This window comes from Lepisosteus oculatus, chromosome 23, assembly GCF_040954835.1.
Source record: "Lepisosteus oculatus isolate fLepOcu1 chromosome 23, fLepOcu1.hap2, whole genome shotgun sequence".
Lineage (NCBI taxonomy): Eukaryota > Metazoa > Chordata > Actinopteri > Semionotiformes > Lepisosteidae > Lepisosteus > Lepisosteus oculatus.
Window position 1 is genome coordinate 4,416,773 of NC_090718.1, and position 19,324 is coordinate 4,436,096.

The 19,324-nt window shown below is 49.3% G+C and overlaps 1 protein-coding gene across 1 annotated transcript; it reads left to right on the forward strand.

The window, feature by feature from the left end:
* Window positions 1-392: 392 nt before the first annotated feature.
* On the forward strand, window positions 393-18,566 carry pnkp (polynucleotide kinase 3'-phosphatase). The gene is made up of 18 exons (XM_069183064.1): window positions 393-675; window positions 2,574-2,700; window positions 4,943-4,989; window positions 6,523-6,765; window positions 7,141-7,419; window positions 8,271-8,350; window positions 8,848-8,905; window positions 9,560-9,667; window positions 10,191-10,262; window positions 11,776-11,824; window positions 12,547-12,617; window positions 12,912-13,004; window positions 14,165-14,261; window positions 14,693-14,754; window positions 15,728-15,837; window positions 16,747-16,834; window positions 18,182-18,249; window positions 18,327-18,566. The coding sequence occupies exons 2-18, from the start codon at window positions 2,574-2,576 to the stop codon at window positions 18,445-18,447; spliced, it is 1,773 nt and encodes a 590-aa protein (XP_069039165.1). The 5' UTR covers window positions 393-675; the 3' UTR covers window positions 18,448-18,566.
* The last annotated feature ends 758 nt before the right edge of the window (window positions 18,567-19,324 follow it).

Consider the following 19,324-nt stretch of genomic DNA (forward strand, 5'->3'; position numbering starts at 1 on the left):
TTCAGACCTCTGCGAAGTTTGGAGAAAACAAAATTCCAAAGATCCCCAGTTCTGTCAAATTTTCAATAAAGCAACAAAAACATGGGATCTGCTGGTTGTCATTCAGCATTTGAAAATTACAGCAGAATAAAATAGTCATTTTGAATAATTATTAAAATAATGATGCCTCTCCTGCTTTAAGTCCAAGTAACAAATACAGTAATTCCTATGGGAAGGACCACGATTTAAACACATAAAACTATAAAGTATTCTCTACATATGTACATAGTTCAAAATTGAGTAAATGAACTAGTAAATAAGTTAGTTTGCTATTGACAATGACTGTGTGGGTCGATAGCTGCATACCAACGCCAACAGAGGGTCGCCGGAACCATCTTGCGCTGAGCCGGGGGAGGAGAGGGGACAGGTTTCCAGGCGGACCCGGCACAAAGCTGGTGATGGGGGGCGTTTCGGTAGCTGTGGAGTACCAATAATTTGTACTCTGGTTTGTTTTTGTCGAAAATGTCTGCGAGTTCAAAACTAACCATATCGAGCAGAATCTGAAGTAGCATTATTGGCTTTCAAAAAGTCGCCAGTAGTACTGCATATAGGCTGTTGGTGACCATTTCACTCGCCTCAGGGGCGTTTCGCATTATTTTGTGTTTTTCCGTGATTCGGATCATTGAATTGATCGAGGTGAGTACAGCGCATCGTTATGAGCCGTTTCTGACACAGATCTGGGGTCAGCGAGTTGACTAAATTACGTGTCGCTAAAAATATTGCCAGAGGCAAAACGGTCCGTATCGGCTCATAACATTTCCGACAAGTGGGGGCATCGTGAAGATTTCACACATCTTTGCAAATGAAGAACAGTGTTTTCTAGTAAAAATCAAAGTTTAGTTTGTAGAAATTATTTTATTGTTACAGTTAGCAGCAGGTTTACATAAGCAAGCATTCAGGTGCAAAATAGTGCAGTTTATCTTGTAAAACACTCGCACACAACGACACGACAGTTGAGTAGTTTCGCGGTTCATGTACACAATGCCAAAATAAGGTGGCTTTTATCTGAATCCTGGGGACTCCACACTGCTGGTTTTCGTACCTCTAGAGCGCCTTACGTAAATATTTCATCGAAACAAGTTATTTCACTTTGATCTTTTGAAGTTTTCCGTCTTTAAAACTAAAATTTTAAACGTAGGCTTCGAAAAATAGCATTCCCATAACCTAATATGTAACGCAATATTAACATGAAAGTATTATATTTTAAGTTGTTTAAATTATAAAGGCAACCCTCAAACTACTTAGGAACTGAAGCCAACCATGATAGTTTAATTTAATTTTGTGACTAAGATAAGGGTTCAGGTTCAGTGAGGGGGACATTATACTGTAATAATGGCGCCGTCTTTCGGATGAGATATAAAACTGAGGTCCCGAGTCCCTGGTCAATAAAAATCCCAGGGTGTTTCTCAAATAAAGTAGGGATGTCCTGGGAACATTTCCACCTGGTCTTTACCAATCATGAGCGTACTGGTGTGTCATCCAGGTAGGGTGACACACTGGTGGGGGTGGAAGGGATCCCCATTACCTGTCAACAGCTTGTACTGTAGTGGGTAGGAAAGCTCTATATAAGTGTAAGGAAATATTATTGTTGTTGTTGTTACAAATGGGTGATTAAAAATTGTGAAAATCAGGAAATTAACTGATTGGTTTAGTCAATAAGTAAAATAAATAGTCATATCCCCAATTTGTAAGTTATATATATATACCCGAGCAGTTGGTATAATTAGAGGCACACAAAGTCTTTGTTCTCCAGCAAAGCTTGGTGAAAAGAGTTATATTCCAGGCACATTTGGTTAAACAACTGTTTCTTACAATGGCAAGACACAAGCTACACTACACACAACGAAACATGAAACACAGAACAGTTCGCTCTAACAAGGTTCAGAGACTTAGCTCCAGTCAGGTTTGGTTTGGATGAAGTAGGGGCTCTCGCCTGGCGCAAGCTTCGAGTTCTAACTCCTCTCCTCTCAATATTCTTCTCCTCCTGTTTCTTCTTGTGATCTGATATTGTGTGTTTCTGTACTGCTCATTAACAGCCATTAACCTACGATGTGCCTAGGTATACCAAAGTCAACTTTACATTGGCTTCTGATCAAGGGACCCCCACATCTGAACAAACAACCTCTCTGCATTGAGGTTGGAAGTGTTTACTCTGCCCAGTGTCACAGACTTTTATCGAAAATCTCAGAGACACTTCTCAGTCACCTAAACCTGTAATGATGTGTAAGAAAGGGTACTGGGTACAGCCCTGATGGGACACCAGCCCGTTGCAGGGCAGATGCAGACACAAATGTTCACACCAGGACCGATTTTCCCTGAAGCCAATTCCTTTGGAAGGAAACCGGAGCACCTGGAGAAAACCTCATGCAAACCAACAGAGAACATGCAAACTCCACACAGAACAGCACCCCCTCCTCAGCCCTATCTCTCTGTGGCTCTCCCCATGTGCAGATGCCTTGTGTGTTTTTCAGGGTTGGAAGTGCTCTCCCTCCCGGTGTGTTTCGGCGGCTCTCACCCTGTTTCTCCTTTCCCAGATGCACTGTGAGCTGACCAGTCAGTCCGAGGGCGGCCCGGCTGTCCCGCTGGCTGACGGCCGTGCAGTGATACTGGGCCGCGGGCCAGAATCAGGAGTGTCGGACAAGAAGTGTTCCCGACACCAGGGTGAGTCAAAGCTTCAACTGGGATTGATAATAATAATAATAATAATAATTGCTTACACTTATATAGCGCCTTTCTGGACACTCCACTCAAAGCGCTTTACAGGTAATGGGGATCCCCTCCACCACCACCAGTGTGCAGCCCCACCTGATTGATAGATGTGGGGGGGGGACATTGTGGGGTTCTGCAGCACTGATATCCATGTCTCACATTTGGGATAGGGGAGACGGCCCCCCTAGGCTTATATGTTGTAGCTAATTTAGCAGTAAAGTGACTTTTCTTTCCCCATCAATGACTTCCCTATTTAAATCTTCTTTCATTAGAGATAGAGCTGTGATCTACAACACCACGTTCTCTAAGTAATACGGCAGCGCATGGAAAGCTCCTGTCTAACTCCGCGTTTTTGTTATGGAGCGTGCAGAGAAGTTTTACAGTTTCCTTCCCAAAGCTATCCGTCTGAGGTTTTATCTTCCATCTGTAAGCTTTTTGTAAAGCTGCGTGATGTGGGACGGGCCTGGTTTGTTTCCACGGCTTCTGTCGCTTGTGGAAAGAGATCTGGTTAAGTTAGTTAAGGTCTGCTGTTGAATTTACCAAGGAGTTCGTTACGATAAAGGTGATCTTCTGATTCAACAAGTAGATTCCACAGTGATTTGGGCTGTTCTTTCAGTCTTTGTTCTGTATGTAACGTCTGTAGTTAAGCAGTTAACGAGCACCTTCTGAGTGCAAAGCTTACAAATAAAAGATTTTGAGTCTTGAGTGCTTTGCGTTGAAAGATCTGAGCTACAAGAACGTGCAGGCTGCATAGATCTTTAATTTCTTTATTATTAAAGACCACGAACTGCCCGTGGGTTAATTCTCAGAGCTCTGTGTTGTCATGCCTGCCTCTGCCATATTAAAATGATTCAAAACCAGGCAGCGTCATTTTCAGTGCTTATTAATTCAGTACAATATTCATTCACCAGGGGAACACAGGGTGAACATACAAACTCCACACAGACAGCGCCCCAGGAATTGCACCCAGAGCCCCAGGACTGCGAGGCAGTAATGATAACCACTCTGCCGCCATGCCATCTCATGCAACATTATTGTGTTCTTAAGACTTGACAGGTTCTAAATAAGACACCATGCTGCCCTACTGACGTACGTTTCACATACCATCACAACAACTGTAAATATTGTAACCATGGCTGGTCTATGGAAATGGACTTTGGACAGCTGTGTCTCGTGTTCTGTGTTGCTTTGTTACTCCTATCAGGACGAAATGGGAACGTTGTCTCTCCTGTTTCGTGTTGAAATAGCAGTGGTGCATTGTGGGACTGGCCATGTCTAGACAGGAAGGAGGAGCGTTGTGTGAGTTTGGGTCAGAGGTCAGAGGTCGTGAGTAGTCGGGGTTTGGTGTTAGTCATGCGTAGAAAAGGAACCTCCCCGTTGTGTCTCACAGAGTTGTTGGACTTGTGGTGTTTTACCTCCATTGGTGTCACACTGAGTTTCCACTTGCGCAATCAGATCAGATCAAATGAAATTCTGAGGGTACTGAAATACTTGAGGGATTTATATTTTATTTCCAGAGTGAAAGATCGCTCACGACCCTGAATTGGAAGAAGCAGATAGAAAATGGATGGTTGGTATATTTCCATCCGCAAAGCAGAATCCAGTGGGGAAATGTCACCTTCAGAAATGAACACATCTGAAAACACGAAGCCAAGATGGCCTGTCCAGTGATACAAGATCTGTTCTCTTGCCACTTAAGCTAACTTAGGTGTCAGGTGTTGATGGATTGGCCTCAAAGGCCACACTGCTGTGTGGGTGCACAACCTTTCACAAACGGTGGTAATTTGGAGTTTTCCTATTAAGAAGGAACAACGCATGTGGACCAGGTTGTAACGTTAACAAGCTGCAACATCAGTGCTCTGAAGCTGTGCAGATGTTAAGTGTGGAGATGTGATGCACAGGGCTGTGAGAGTGGTACCTTATTCACCCATTGAATAGCTGCTGCTCTCTCTTCTGACAGTGAGGTTTAATGTATACCGCTGTATAAGCAGCAAAAGTGCTGTTTTTTTTTCAACAATTCTAGACTACAAGCAAACAAATAACGTTTGCTTTTAGGATATGGGGTCTCATTCCAGAATGTAATACAGTGACTGCTCCCTTGTCAAGTTCCAGCTCCTGTGTCTAATATTATCTTGAGGGTGTAGCAGCAGATACGTTCATCTGTATAAAACCCTGTTTCTTCCTCTGTTTCTAGTGAAGCTGGTGGCCTGTTACGAGGACCGGACTGTCACCGTGACCCAGGTATAGTGTTCCTGAACGCTCAGTAGGCCGAGCACTAGATCCCAGCAGATACAGGTGCGAGGAAGAGCCCCAGTGTTCTTCGAACGATTGTCGAGACCTGCTTTTGCTTCTGGCTCTACAAAACGTTCGCGGCATCATCTTGAAGGAACTCTTTGAGATTTCGCCGAGCCGGTGGGGCGACGTGGTCCAGGGGCCTGTGAAAATATGTGTCCGTTTTCAGTTCTCACTGCTGAATCACTTGCTGTGTGGCGCTGAAATGACTCTGTTGTTTTTGTGGGCTCGTCTCTGTCCCTTCTTCTGCTGGTTGTGCTGTCAGTGCATCCCTAACCATGCAGCTCTCATGCTGTGCAGCTTCAGTACCCAGCTAACTGTACGACCTGCGGGTTAATCCCATTGACCTTATCAGATACCGTTTCATATTGATGCCTCATCTAGGTTTTCAGGGTGGGAACATCATCCTGCTTTTTTCCTGTCCGCGGGCTTGCTGAAGGTGCAGCTGTTCCCTGACTGGCGTGATAGATGAGCTCCAGGAAAGTCACCCTGTCTCCTTCCACTTGTTTTCTAACTCTTCATCCAGTCCAGGGCTGTGGGGGAGTAACTCCGGAAATTGTCCCTGGTGTGAGGATGTGTGTTTCTGTTTGTCTGTCCTGTGATGGACTGGTGTCCTGTCCAGGGTGTGTGTGTGTCCGTCCTGTGGTGGACTGGTGTCCTGTCCAGGGTGTGTGTGTGTCCGTCCTGTGGTGGACTGGTGTCCTGTCAGGGTGTGTGTGTGTCCGTCCTGTGGTGGACTGGTGTCCTGTCAGGGTGTGTGTGTGTGTCCGTCCTGTGGTGGACTGGTGTTCTGTCCAGGGTGTGTGTGTGTTCTGTGATGGACTGTTGTCCCGTTCATGGTGTACCCCACCTTGCACCTGTTGCTTGCTGTTATAGTCTGTGGCTCAGTACTGGAAGTGGTTAGAAAATGGGTGGATGGTTTAAGCTTTTGTTTCCATTTGTAAAGAAGAATAGGGCAACATTTAGACCTTTCAGGTTGAACAGTTTTAACAGTTTATATCAACCTGCAGCTCCCAGCTGGCAGCCCCACTGGAGCTCAGCAGGTGTGAGTCTGGCCAGTACCTGGATGGGAGACTCCTGGGAAAGCTGAGGCTGCTGCTGGAAGAGGTGTTAGTGGGGCCAGTAGGGGGCGCTCACCCTGCGGTCTGTGTGGGTCCTGATGCCCCAGTATAGTGACGGGGACACTGTACTGTAAAAAAGGCGCCATCCATCTGATGAGACGTAAAACCGAGGTCCTGACTCTCTGTGGTCATTAAAAATCCCAGAAAAGAGTAGGGGTGTTACCCCGGTGTCCTGGCCAAATTTCCCCCTGGCCTTTACCAGTCATGGCCTCCTAATAATCCCCATGTCTGAACTGGCGTCATCACTCTGCTCTCCTCCCCACTGAGCATGCGTGGTGAGCGTACCTATCGGGTCATTTTGTCTTCTTTTCCTGAACTGATTGTCTGATAGCCGGGCTGACAGATCTCTCTCTCCTCTCAGCTGGGACCCAACCCTTCCTCTCTGGGCTCCGCTGCCCTGGGCAGAGGCCAGTCGGGCTGTTTGACCGAGCGGGACACTCTCTTCCTGGTGAACGGGAGACACCCCTTCAGAGTCTCCTTCTCGGACGCCCAGAACGGAAGGAGGTCGGTCCCCACTTCCCCCCCAGCGAAGAGGCAGAGGAAGGCGCCGGCATCGGGTCCCAAACGCAGCATCCTGGACTTTTTCGGCTCTCCTCCTAAACAGGTGCGGTGAAGCAGCTGGGGCCTGCTGTTGTGTGTTCCTGAATCGGCGCTGGTGGCGGAGTGGTGCCTCTGTGGCTCGGGATCTGCGCCTGTGGCTGGAAGGTTGCCGGTTCAAATCCCGCGGCCGGCAGTGGAATCCTACTCCGTTGGGCCCCTGAGCGAGGCCCTTAACCCCAACTGCTCCAGGGGTGCTGTATAAATGGCAGACCCGAGGTTAAAACTCCCGTGCAGCGGCGTGCGGTCAAGCAGTCGGTTGACGTGTCTCCCAGTGCGCTCCAGGGCCCCTGCCCCAGGAGCCGCTGGGAGGAGGTGGGCAAACTCTTGCTGTTCACCTCTGCCGGCGTGGCTGTTCATCTCTTTCCCCTTCCCCCATCAGGCTGGCAGCAGTGCTGTTGAGGTGCCCGCAGGGAAACGGAGGCGCAAGGAGGGCTCTCTGAGCAGGGAGGAGAAGGAGGAGGAGGAGGACAGCGAAGAGCTGGTCATGCAGAAGCTGAGGCAGCTGCAGGAGACGGCCGAGGCCGCCCACGCGGCCACGGGGGTCCCCCGGGCTGCCCCAGGGCAGTCCCCCAGTGTCTCCCCCTGCCCCAGGAGCCGCTGGGAGGAGGTGGGCAAACTCTTGCTGTTCACCTCTGCCGGGGTCCCCGCCAGCGCCAAGGTAAGAGCCCCCCTCCTTCTTTCTTACAGTGATTACTGGGGCGGAGCGGGGGCTCTGCGGCTCAGGATCCCCGCCTGTGGCTGGAAGGTTGCCGGTTCAAATCCCGCGGCCGGCAGAGGAATCCCACTCTGTTGGGCCCCTGAGCGAGGTCCTTCACCCCAACTGCTCCAGGGGCGCCGTATAAATGGCTGCCCCTGCGCTCTGACCCCCAGCTTCTCTCCCTGTCTGTGTGACTCATGGAGAGCAAGCTGGGGTCTGCGAAAAGATCATTCCTAATGCAAGAAATTGTAAAGGGTTAATAAAGTGATGTAATTATTATAATGAAACAGATGTTATTACTACTTTTCCATCCAATCCGCAATGCTAACTCTAACCCCACCCCTGCCGAAAGACAAACAAGCATGAAACAACCCCCCCCAAAAACACAGATACATACCCACACAAGACCTCCCACTCAAGCTCAAACTCTTTAAGTCTCCAGAGCTATACCTTCATACCCAGAGCACACATCATGCGTGAGTACATGTACTGTATGTATCCTGTATCTATTCATTGTCATGCGCATAAATACACACGTGCTCAAATAACAGTAGTGTTTCAGTGGAAACAGCTAAATATATTGTCTGCTCAGCTGTGAAAAAGGCTGGTTTAGTAATAAACATGTAGAATCTGTTTTAGCGCTCTTAATTCCTTTCTAGACTTTTACCTGATACACTGAAATCACGTGACGGCAAACGGGACTGACCCTTGCGTTTTCTTCATGAGTTCCCGTGCAACGTCCTCGGGTCACGGGTTCGATTCTGTGTTGTCTGTCTGAGAAGAGCCATTCTCTCACTCTTCGCTGTTGCCAGATTGCAGGGTTCGACATTGACGGGACCATCATCACCACGAGGTCTGGGAAAGTGTTTCCGACCAGCCCCGATGACTGGAGGTACGATTTCACATCGGTCTGTATCCGTGTTTTGCCTGTGTGTCTCTGCTCTCTCACTCTTTGACTGAAGCGTCCTGTCAGGTGTGATGAACTGCAGCTGTAAGCCTGCCCAGGCAACCTTTAATATAAAGCCTTCAATCTCAAAAATCTCTTCTTTTTTCCCAAGTAGCGTCAGTCATCAGTAAAAACAATTGGTTCGCCCCAGAGTCCTTCGGTTCGGCTCTTTCTTTAAAAGAGTTTATTTTTTTAGGGTTTACAGATCTTTGCTGCCCTCATCTCTGTGTTCAAGCAATTAAAACGGAAATGATTCGTTTTAAAAACTCAGGTCAGTCTTGTCTTTACCACCCCTGGTGGTTTTACCGACTTGCCTCACGAATCATTTATTCCTCCGTTATTCAGATTCCGGCTGTCGCAATCCCGTTTGATCGCTGTAGCTCTCGTCTTTGTCTTTTAACCTGTGTTTGTACGGCAAACCTGTCGGTTTGTGTTTCTGTTAGGGTTCTGTACCCCGAGGTCCCGCCCAGGTTGACACGCCTCCTGAAGGAAGGGTACAAGGTGAGAGCTCTGCCCCGGGGGTGTGTGAAACCTCTCCCCGCAGAGCCGGCAGTGCAGACAAAACCCACTGTGTCCTGGGCTCCAGCGCCGACATTTTCAGGAGTCCCATATGGACGTTTTGCTTGTGGGTAATTCCGTGCCTGCTTTCGATGACGTTCGCACAAAGTGCGTCTCGCCTGGTGGTTTGAAGTGAACATTCGCTGCAAGTCATTGGAAGAGAGTGTAACGGTCAGAATACGGAGCAGAGCGGTGACTCTGTGGCTCAGGATCTGCCCCTGTGGCTGGAAGGTTGCCGGTTCAAATCCCACGGCCGGCAGAGGAATCCTACTCCGTTGGGCTCCCTTAACCCCAACTGCTCCAGGGGCCCCGTATAAATGGCTGCCCCTGCGCTCTGACCCCCAGCTTCTCTCTCCCTGTCTGTGTGTCTCATGGAGAGCAAGCTGGGGTCTGGGAAGAGACAAATTCCTCATGCAAGAAACTGTATAGGGCTAATAATAAAGTGATATTATATGGTGCCAGATGCCTTTGAGGCAGTAACTGCAGGAAAGCAGGGGGGGGGGGGCTTTGAAAACTCTCCAGCTTGTTCCCCGTGGCCTCCTGGATTGTGATATGAGTGAGTTACTCTGTGTCTGCCCTCCTGCCCCTCTCTGCCAGGTGGTGTTCTTCACCAACCAGCTGGGGATCGCCCGGGGGAAGCTCAGGCCCGAGGTGTTCAAGGCCAAGGTGGAGGCTGTGGTCAAGGAGCTGGGCCTCCCCGTGCAGGTTGGCTAAACACTCGGATTCCAGTTCTAAACACCTTCCAAAGTCATATTATTGTTAGCATTCCTTGCTTTTCTGGACACTCCACTCCAAAGCACTTGACAGGTCATAGGGGTCCCCTCCACCACCACCAGTGTGTGAAAACCCTGAGAGCTGGTGTGTGGGGAGAGGACTGGAGCATCATCCAGGTGGGGCTGCACACTGGTGGGGGTGGAGGGGATCCCCACGACCTGTAAAGAGCTTTGAGTGGAGAGTCCAGAAAAGCGCTATATAAGAAGTCACTGCCAGAGAGGCAAAACATGAAAGTGCTGATTCCACGTGCTAAAACAAGTGGCTGTTCCAAATCGGATATACTGCAGCGTAAGTTGCTGAGTTCACGATGTCGCCTGCTGCCTCTAAGTCCTGGAACGGATCGAGCCGCCCTGCAGCGGGACAGCAGGAGAGTCATTTCCATCCACCCTGCGTGTCCTGCCACCTCCTTCAGGCATCTCTCCGGCACCCATCGGCCTGTTGTCCCGTTTTCCAGGTTTTCGTGGCGACGGGATCGGGGATCTTCAGGAAACCGGTGCTGGGAATGTGGGATCACCTCTGTGGAAAGGTGAGGATGCAGCCGACCGGAATGAGAGTCCGTGTGTCAGTACCCTGAGTCAGCTCGTGTTTTAGGTTAAGGTATTCGCCCCTAGATTCAGGTGTCTGGACGTGCGGTCACGAATTCACAGTGTGACCCGTTTCCTCTTGACAGTCCAGGCCTTCGCATTTTACTGATGATGTCACAGAAACATTTCATGTATCATTCTTTTAACATAACTTTTTATTTAACTTCCAGAAAGCATAATAATAATAATAATAATAATAATAATAATAATAATAATTCATCACACTTCAATAGCGCTTTTCTGGACACTCCACTCAAAGCTCTTTACAGGTCATGGGGATCCCCTCCACCCCCACCAGTGTGCAGCCCCACCTGGATGATGCTCCAGTCCTCTCCCCACACACCAGCTCTCAGTGGGGAGGAGAGCAGAGTGATGAAGCCAGTTCAGAGAGGGGGGTTATTAGGAGGCCATGATAATCTCGAATGGTCTAGCACATGAGCTGTAACACTAGACAGGCCCATATGACAATAGTTTCTGTGCAGATCTCTGAAATCGATGTATTATGAAGTATGCAAAGGAACAGGTCTTTTATGGGGTTTGTTGTTTGCTCGTCTAAACCCTTTTGAGTACCTCGATTATTAGACACTGAAGTGTTCTGCGCTTGTATGCACTTCAGCGTAACATTTTAGCATCATGCCTGGACCGGGACTGACTTGTGTCCGGCATCCCTGCGAGCTCTCAACCCGTCATTCAAACCAGACGTCAGTTAGGCCTTCAGTTGTTCAATCAGGCTCCCGATCTATTTCCAAATCGCTCTGATCGGTTCCCTTATTTAAGTCAGACCACTGAATCGTTGCTCCGTCATTAGAGCTTCTCTCCGTTGTTCGCCTTTCTCTTACTCAAAAAACAAATATTTCTGTTCTCTTCCATCTCTTATTCCCTGGAGCAACAATTCAGAATCATCATTTACATTGAGATTTTTTCCCCTTTCTTTCTGGTTTGGCTTGTGAGATAAATTTTTTCCCTGGTTTTTATTTTCCTTTCACAGCACCGACTCGCCAGCCTTTTACTCTTCTGTATTTCGGCTGGGAGGCGTGTGCCCTTCGTTTGTGTGTGTAGCTTGCTACTGCAGTAATATCTTAATAATATCAGAATCTTAACAATAATATTATATTAGATCATACTATATTCTAATTAGATCAGTATAATTAGATAATTAGATTGTAATTCTATATTATAATATTATATATGTGATGTATATATTATATATAATCAGATTATACTATATTATATTAGATATTATACTTAGTAATATCTAAAAGTGCTCTGAGTCTTGCACCTGGGCTTCGACATCTTCTCCTGCTGCAGATTCCTACCTCCTGCAGTATTAAACACCCAACAAACCGAATACGAGAAGAAGGTATTGAATCCTTTTGCTTGTTAGTGCCCTGTTATTAAGAACCTCATCAAGAGGGTGACTGTTCTCTAACCAGTGGGCTGTCTCCGTCTGCCCAGGCTAACGATGGTGTCACAGTGGACGTGTCCCAGAGCTTTTATGTTGGGGGTGAGTCTGATCCCAATGCTGCTGTCTGCCTGTACCTGTGTGCATCTGCACATGCATGAAGTGTTTCATTGAAACATCCATGTATGTCTGTCTGTGCTTCTGTCTGTGTGATGGCAGGTCTCTACACTCTCATGTCTGTCTGTGTGATGGCAGGTCTCTACACTCTCATGTCTGTCTGTGTGATGGCAGGTCTCTACACTCTCATGTCTGTCTGTGTGATGGCAGGTCTCTACACTCTCATGTCTGTCTGTGTGATGGCAGGTCTCTACACTCTCATGTCTGTCTGTGTGATGGCAGGTCTCTACACTCTCATGTCTGTCTGTGTGATGGCAGGTCTCTACACTCTCATGTCTGTCTGTGTGATGGCAGGTCTCTACACTCTCATGTCTGTCTGTGTGATGGCAGGTCTCTACACTCTCATGTCTCTCTGTGTGATGGCAGGTCTCTACACTCTCATGTCTGTCTGTGTGATGGCAGGTCTCTACACTCTCATGTTGGACTGTTTCATTGAAACAGTGACTATTAGGTGCACAGAGTGTGGTCTCCTTGCTTGCCCATCCTCTCTTTTTTTCTCCTGTGCCTGAGGGCAGCATTCATGCTCTTTGGTCTGTCCTTAACCTGTCCAGCATGCCTGTGTTGTACGGGGCTCATGTTCAATCAAGCCGTCCATCTCTTCAGATTTAATAGTAGCTCCGAGTATTTTAAGCCCTGTTCTTTCTCAGACGCAGCAGGCCGGCCGGCCAACTGGGCTCCTGACAGGAAGAAGAAAGATTTCTCCTGCAGCGACAGACTGGTGAGGCTCTTTCTGTGTCGATCTCCTGCGAGGCCGGGCCATTCTGCCCTGCATCCTTTCTTCAGCCCCTCTTCCCGCCTCAGGGATCGCCTCTCTCCGGCTGCTGTCCATTTTGATTTCCACATGTTGAGATTGCAAGCTGTAAAAAGAGACAAAACTGAACGGGGGGGGGACATTATTTCCCCTGACAATACAGTTGCAGCGCGGAGCTGTCAGTGTAAAAAACAGATGGATGATTGGTCCTAAAATGTACGGCGTGTATTTTAACACCTCAACATATTTTTTGTGTGAAAGTTTGCTCTCAATGCAGGACTGCGGTTTCATACACCAGAGGAGTTCTTCCTAGGATGGAAGAGCGCCCCCTTCAGTTTACCCACATTTGACCCAGTAAGGAACAGTACTAACCCTGCCTGCCTGCCTGCCTTTTATGTTTTGTGTGTCTGGAGTTTGTCATTGCTTAATGTACAGGAAACAGAGGGGTCATGTGTAGGAGATGAGGACTGAATGCTCCGATGCAGGGCATGTAATTAGTGGTGTCTGTTTTGGGACACTTCCTCATTTTCATCAGTAGTCTAGATGCTGGGACAGCTGGCGAATTAGTCAGGGTCTCAGATGATGCATTAGCAAACACTGTAGAAGCAGCAAAACATTTCAAAAGGTTTTACCCAAGCCTGGACAAACAGGACTGCAACTCCTTGCAGATGAAGTTTAATGTAGTTACGCATCAGAAAGATATGTTAATGTAGACATTTACCTCTTCTAGCTTACATTCGAGTTAACGTACTTTGTGCTATATAAATACAATTTTATTGGAAAATTGTGCAATGCAGTATTGTATAGGAGTATTATTCAGAGTACTGTGTCCAGTTTTGGTCACCAAAATACAAAAAAAGATATCGCTGCTCTAGAATCTGTTTGGGTGTGTCCTGGGCTTAAAGGAATATTTTGCGCTGCCAGACCAGAATCTAGACTAGAAGACTAGAAAAGACCTGAATCTTCCTGAGTCTTGAACAGAGAGGACTATGAAGGTACCTCATTCAAGTATCCAGATTCCTCAGATTGCAATAGTGTTCAATTTTATGTTACACTAGTGACACAAGTGGGAACTTTGCGGAAGTGCATTTGAAACTGGGAACAGGAGTGAACCCTTTCCACAAAGGGGGGTGGGAGTGTGGAACAAGCTGCCGAGAGCCTTGTTGTTAAAGCCTGTACTTGAGTACAGCTTCATATTCAAGACACGGCTGGATGGGATCCTCCGCAGTCGGGACAGGAGGCACCACTTTACCCAGACGGTGGTGGGGGTGTGGAACAAGCTGCCCAGCCACGTTGCTGGTGCCGGTCCCCTGGCTTCTTTCAAGAAGCTCCTGGAAGAGATGCTTGAACCTGTGGCTGCTGAAAAAAAACAATGAGCTAGGTGGCTCAGAGATCAACGCTGCTGTACTGTATGTCAGTCAATGTGTTGCCATGAACTCCCCTGTCCCTCTGTGTGGTGGTGCAGTGTGAAATTATTGTTTAGTCATGAGTGTTTTATTACCCCCCTTCCCCAGAGGAAGTGCGACCCCGGTGCCCCTCTGTTCAGCCCCCCCGACGCCTCCCTGACCTCCACAAAGCAGGAAGTCATCGTCGCCGTGGGCTACCCTGCCTGTGAGTCTGCACGCTCTCTACTGCTCGCGGCGTCTTTAATCTGCAGATCAACTCTGGGCAGAGCTCCTCCAGAGAGGACTGGCCTGGCAAGGAGAGAAAGCTCAGGGGAGCAAGACTGAATGTGAGAAAGGGGAGAGACCGACAGGGACACAGCTCGATGAGAGACGGAGATAAACAAGTCTCATGGAATGAATTTGAATTCATTTTTCATTTTCAGGAATTTGAATAATTTAGTAACTAAGGAAATAATTACCGGGCACATTTTTAAAAGTCCAAGTGACATTCTATGTAGCAGTGAGTTGCACATTTGATATATTTTTATGTCTTTGTGAAGGACAAGCTACAGTATTCAGGCCTATTCCACAGTCCCTTTCTTTCATTCATTTCCTCCCTTCTTTTTGCTTTCTGTCCTTCCTCCTCTTCCTCTCCAGCTGGGAAGTCCACCTTCTTCCAGAGCCGGCTCGTCCCCCAGGGCTACGCCTACGTCAACAGGGTGAGTGGAGGGGGCCGTGAAACTGTGTCGGTGCCGCGTCCGCCCCAGGGGTGTGTAGGGGCCTCCCCAAACGAAACATCTCGTCGTTCACCGGCACTTTTGTCTGCAAGGCGCGCGAGGAGACGCAGTTCAGCAGTAACACCGGGGTTCCCAGCCAGACATCAGTGTAGTTTGTAGCACCACGCTGCCTGTCTCGAATTGGCAGAGAGTTGGAGCTTAGTCCTGTCTCAAGGTCGGATTGATCAGGAATTTGGGTTCCCGATGAGCAGGTGCCATCATTACACCGGGCAAAATTCATGATCCGAGCCTTCTCCCAGGATATCCGCAAAAGATTTTAGCCCAGTGATGCCATCTCTGCCGAAACCCAAACACAGAAGCGGCAAGGCATTAAAAGGTCACCGGCTTAACAGTCTGCGTTGTCAGTTGGTCCCAACGGCCATCCTTACCTGATCGTTCGACGTGATACTTCGGTGGATTGAAGTTTGTCTTACGCACCAGTGCAATGAAATGCTTCTTCGCATGTGTGCTCGGGTACCGAGACATTAAAGGAGCCACCCAAAACATAAACGCAGAACAGCAGCAGCACAAAGCTAAATGGCATACAGCTCAGACAAGCAGCGTGAGAAGAGAAAAAAGCTTCGTGCGAGTCGGCGGTAGGGGTAGAGTTCGGTAATCTGACAGCTTGCGGGAAGGAACTGTCTCTGAATCTGACGCAAGAGACTACAGAGGCTCAGGCCCCTTCAGGATGGGGCTCCTCGATATTTCTTGATGGGAGAGGGCAGTGAGAGTGCTTAGGGCGTCCGACTGCTTCATTCACTCTGATGCAGCCAGCGGGGCAACAAAATATCAGAGCTGAGCCACCTCTTTGTGTAACCTGCTCAACGATCCGCGGTGCCAGTCGGTCCCAGTAGCCGTCCTGACCTGCTCTTCCCACGCGGGAGATTAAAGAGGTTCTCTGCCCCCTCTCCCGCAGGACACCCTGGGCTCCTGGCAGCACTGCGTCTCTGCCTGCGAGAGCGCTCTCCGCCAGGGCCGCCACGTCGCCGTGGACAACACCAACCCCGACCCGGAGTCGCGCAAACGGTGACGTCCACGAGCGCCTCCCGCAGGCCGCCCGGCTCGCTGCCCGACGCCCCCTCGCCGTCTCTCTGCCTCCCGCAGGCTGCCCGGCTCGCTGCCCGTCACCCCCTCGCCGTCTCTGCCTCCCGCTCCACCCTTCTCTCTCTCTCCTGACCGTCTCTGGGCCGCGCTCTCGGGGGAGGGGGGCCCCGACCCTGTGCCCTCATTTCCACGTGGGGTGCAGCTTTCCAGTGTTCAATCCAGCCATTTTCTAACTGCTTCATCCGGTACAAGGTCACAGGGGAGCCGGAGTCTGTCCCAGCAAGCAGCGGGCACAAGGCAGGGTACACCCTGGATGGGGACACCAGTCCATCGCAGGACACACACACAGATACACTAGGGCCAGTTTTACCAGAAGCCAGTTAACCCACCGGTCACTGGACTGTGGGAGGGAACTGGAGCACCTGAAGGAAACTCACGTCAACATGGGAGAACATGCAGACTCCACAAAGACAGCACCCTGGCAATCGAACCCAGAGCCCCACTGCTGAGAGGCAGCAACGCGCACCACTGTGCCACCGTGCTGTCCCTCTCTGTTTAATGTGGTGTCAGTGACGTAATATAACAAGATTACTGTGTTTCTTTTTAATCTTAGGTGGCATAAGTAGGCATGTGTTGATTAAAATGATGTCTTGTGAAACATGCTATAGAAGTGACTTCGGAGATAACTACAAAAGCAGTTAAGATACTAAAGCAGATGCCTTGACAAATTAAAGCACTGTTTTCCCTCTTTCTCTGCTCCTTACATGCTAACATTTATTTCTACACCTGCTCGTGCTTGTTCCCTCCTGTCGCTGTCTTAATCTCCATCTTTCCTCCCCTGTTCTGTTCTTGTCTGCTTGTGTTCTCATCCCTTTTCCTCTCGCCCCTCAGGTATATCGATGTGGCCCAGAGAGCGGGCGTCCCCTGTCGCTGTTTCCTCTTCACTGCATCGCTGGAGCAAGCAAAGCACAACAACAGGGTCGGTATCCCGAGGTCAGAGGTCGGGCTGCTCTGCGCCCGGCAGACGCGTTCGCCTCATTCCTGCCCCCTCCGCCATCCGCCCATTTTCTCACCACTTTATCTAGAACTAGGTCACAGGGGAGCCAGGGCCTTTCTCAGCAAGCAACGGGCTGAAGGCAGGGTACAGCCTGGGCAGGACACCAGTCCATTGCAGGGCACACACAAATACAGCACAGTCTCGATTATCCGACAGTCCGTTTTATCCGACATAGCAATCAACATGCGATATACATATGTGCTACGTGCTGTATGCGCGCGCATGCATGATATTTTGCCCAATCCCATGCTGCTTTGGCAGATACTGCCATTGACGTAGCTTCGCCTGTTCGTCTGCGCTCGTATACGTCATTTTATTATTTGAGGAGAAACATGTCAAGTGCAAAGAGAAATAAAGTGATCTGTAGATTCCAGGATCGAACACAGAAATTCGATTCAGCAGATGATAACGCTCGTCAGAGAGAGGTGCCTCATGTGAGGAGCTCAATGAAGAAGAACAGGTAGTGTCACCCAGCTTGCTACAGGAAGCAGGTGTTATGGGTGCGTGCAGGATCGCTACAGCCCGTGAGATCCAGAGCATTTCTGTGTGTGACAAGAACAGGCCGCGCTTATCAGTGCTGTGGTCTGCCGGACAATTTCCAATTTGAGGATAAAAACGGGGGGTTCAGACAGCCGATGTAATGGTGCAGGAGCCCTATTTCTCCATGGCAGCGTGTGGCCTCTGGAATTATATGTTAGATTAAATCACGACCGCAAAGAGATGTGCTGCCATGGGGTTTGGTGGACACGGAGGCATGGAGTCACAAACCTACACAGAGGTGGCATGTAAATGCTTTCTCCTGAATCATTCGAATATTTTTTGTCTCCATTGACACACGGATCTCAGCCTTCACCTGTCCTTGAGGTGTGCTGGGGTGCTCTTTGTTGCAGAATCACGCAGGGCCCTTTTAGGAAATGACCTTGCTTGCTTTTGTATATCTTTTCCCTCCGACTTGATCATGCATCACCTCCTTTTTTAGTGACAGTTGATGTTTTGGCCCAGAGAGAATAGCTCTGAAATACAGAGCAGGGCAGCGCAGGGCCTGGCTGCCAGTAGCACCCGGCACCCCCAGGCCCGTCTGCTCCTGATCTGGGTGATCCCGGTAATCCGAGCGTGGTCAGTGTTTTCTTTTTTCACTGGTCTTCAGTGGACTGTCTGCCATCTTGCATTGTAGCTCTGTGGCCAAATTTCACATTTCACATAAACAGTCAGGAAGTTGCCACGTCTCGTATGAATGCCTTCCATCCGATTTCTCCCTCTTTCTCACAGATCCGGGAGATGAATCCCTCTGGGAATACTCACGCCACGGTCAACGACATGGTTTTCAACAGCTACAAGTGAGTTTCTCCGCCGGTCCTAGCGTCTCCCTGTACCGTATGTGCTGGGATTAACCGAGCTCTCTCTCCCCTTCCAGGAGCAAGTTTGTTGCTCCCACGCTCTCCGAGGGCTTCTCCGAGATCCTGCAGGTTCATTTCGTACCGAACTTCCCAGACGAGCAATCGGAAGCGCTGTACAAGCAGTTCTCTGAAGGGTGATTGGGTCCTCCGCCCTCCAATCACGACACGTTTTAGGTAGATTTTTAGCGTCCGCACTTAACAATGTCTGATATTTACTAAACACGTTTTTTTTGTTTATTAAAGTCAATAAATCTCAACTTCACATTGTTATTTTGGTCCCTATGATGGATGAACAGTAGCGCGACTTAGACAGTACAAGGATGGCGGTGTGGAGATCTGGGTTGGGCTGGGGGAGCTGGGAAGCCTGGTCTGATGGGACGGCGTCGGTCGCAATGGAGGCAGTGTCTGCTCAGAGCAGCACTTGGTTGCCATGAAATACTGCCAGCAACCATATCACCCTGCAACTCACAACTGGCAGCCCACTGGAGCTCAGCAGGTGTGAGCCTGGTCAGTACCTGGATGGGAGACTCCTGGGAAAAACTAAGGCTGCTGCTGGAAGAGGTGTTAGTGGGGCCAGCAGGGGGCGCTCACCCTGCAGTCTGTGTGGGTCCTAATGCCCCAGTATAGTGACGAGGACACTATATCGTACAAAGGTGCCGTCCTTCTGATGAGACGTAAAACCGAGGTCCTGACTCTCTGTGGTTATTAAAAATCCCAGGGCGTTTCTCGAAAAACTGGCGTCCCCTCCAGGGTGTACACTGCCTGGCTTGCAGGGATAGGCTCTGTCTCCCCCGCGACCTAGAATTGGGCAAAGCGGTTAGAAATCAGAGGAACCCCCAGAATCCCGCACGTCACCGCAGAGGGGTACAGCCCAGGGATACCCCCAGACACGGGCACCAGCTGTGCCTCCTCTGGGTTTGAGCTCGGTGGCAGGAGCAGGAGACTTGGAGAGGGCTGGAGGGACTGAACCGAAAGCCAGAGATCCTCCAGAGAAGCCAGACGTGACAGATGGATG

Excerpts from the sequence above, each read along its gene's own strand:
- pnkp (XM_069183064.1), top strand. The coding sequence starts at position 2,574 with ATGCACTGTGAGCTGACCAGTCAGTCCGAGGGCGGCCCGGCTGTCCCG. Across the intron at positions 15,838-16,746 it reads GACCCGGAGTCGCGCAAACG|GTATATCGATGTGGCCCAGA; the intron begins GTGACGTCCACG and ends CTCGCCCCTCAG. Across the intron at positions 16,835-18,181 it reads AAGCAAAGCACAACAACAGG|ATCCGGGAGATGAATCCCTC; the intron begins GTCGGTATCCCG and ends TCTTTCTCACAG.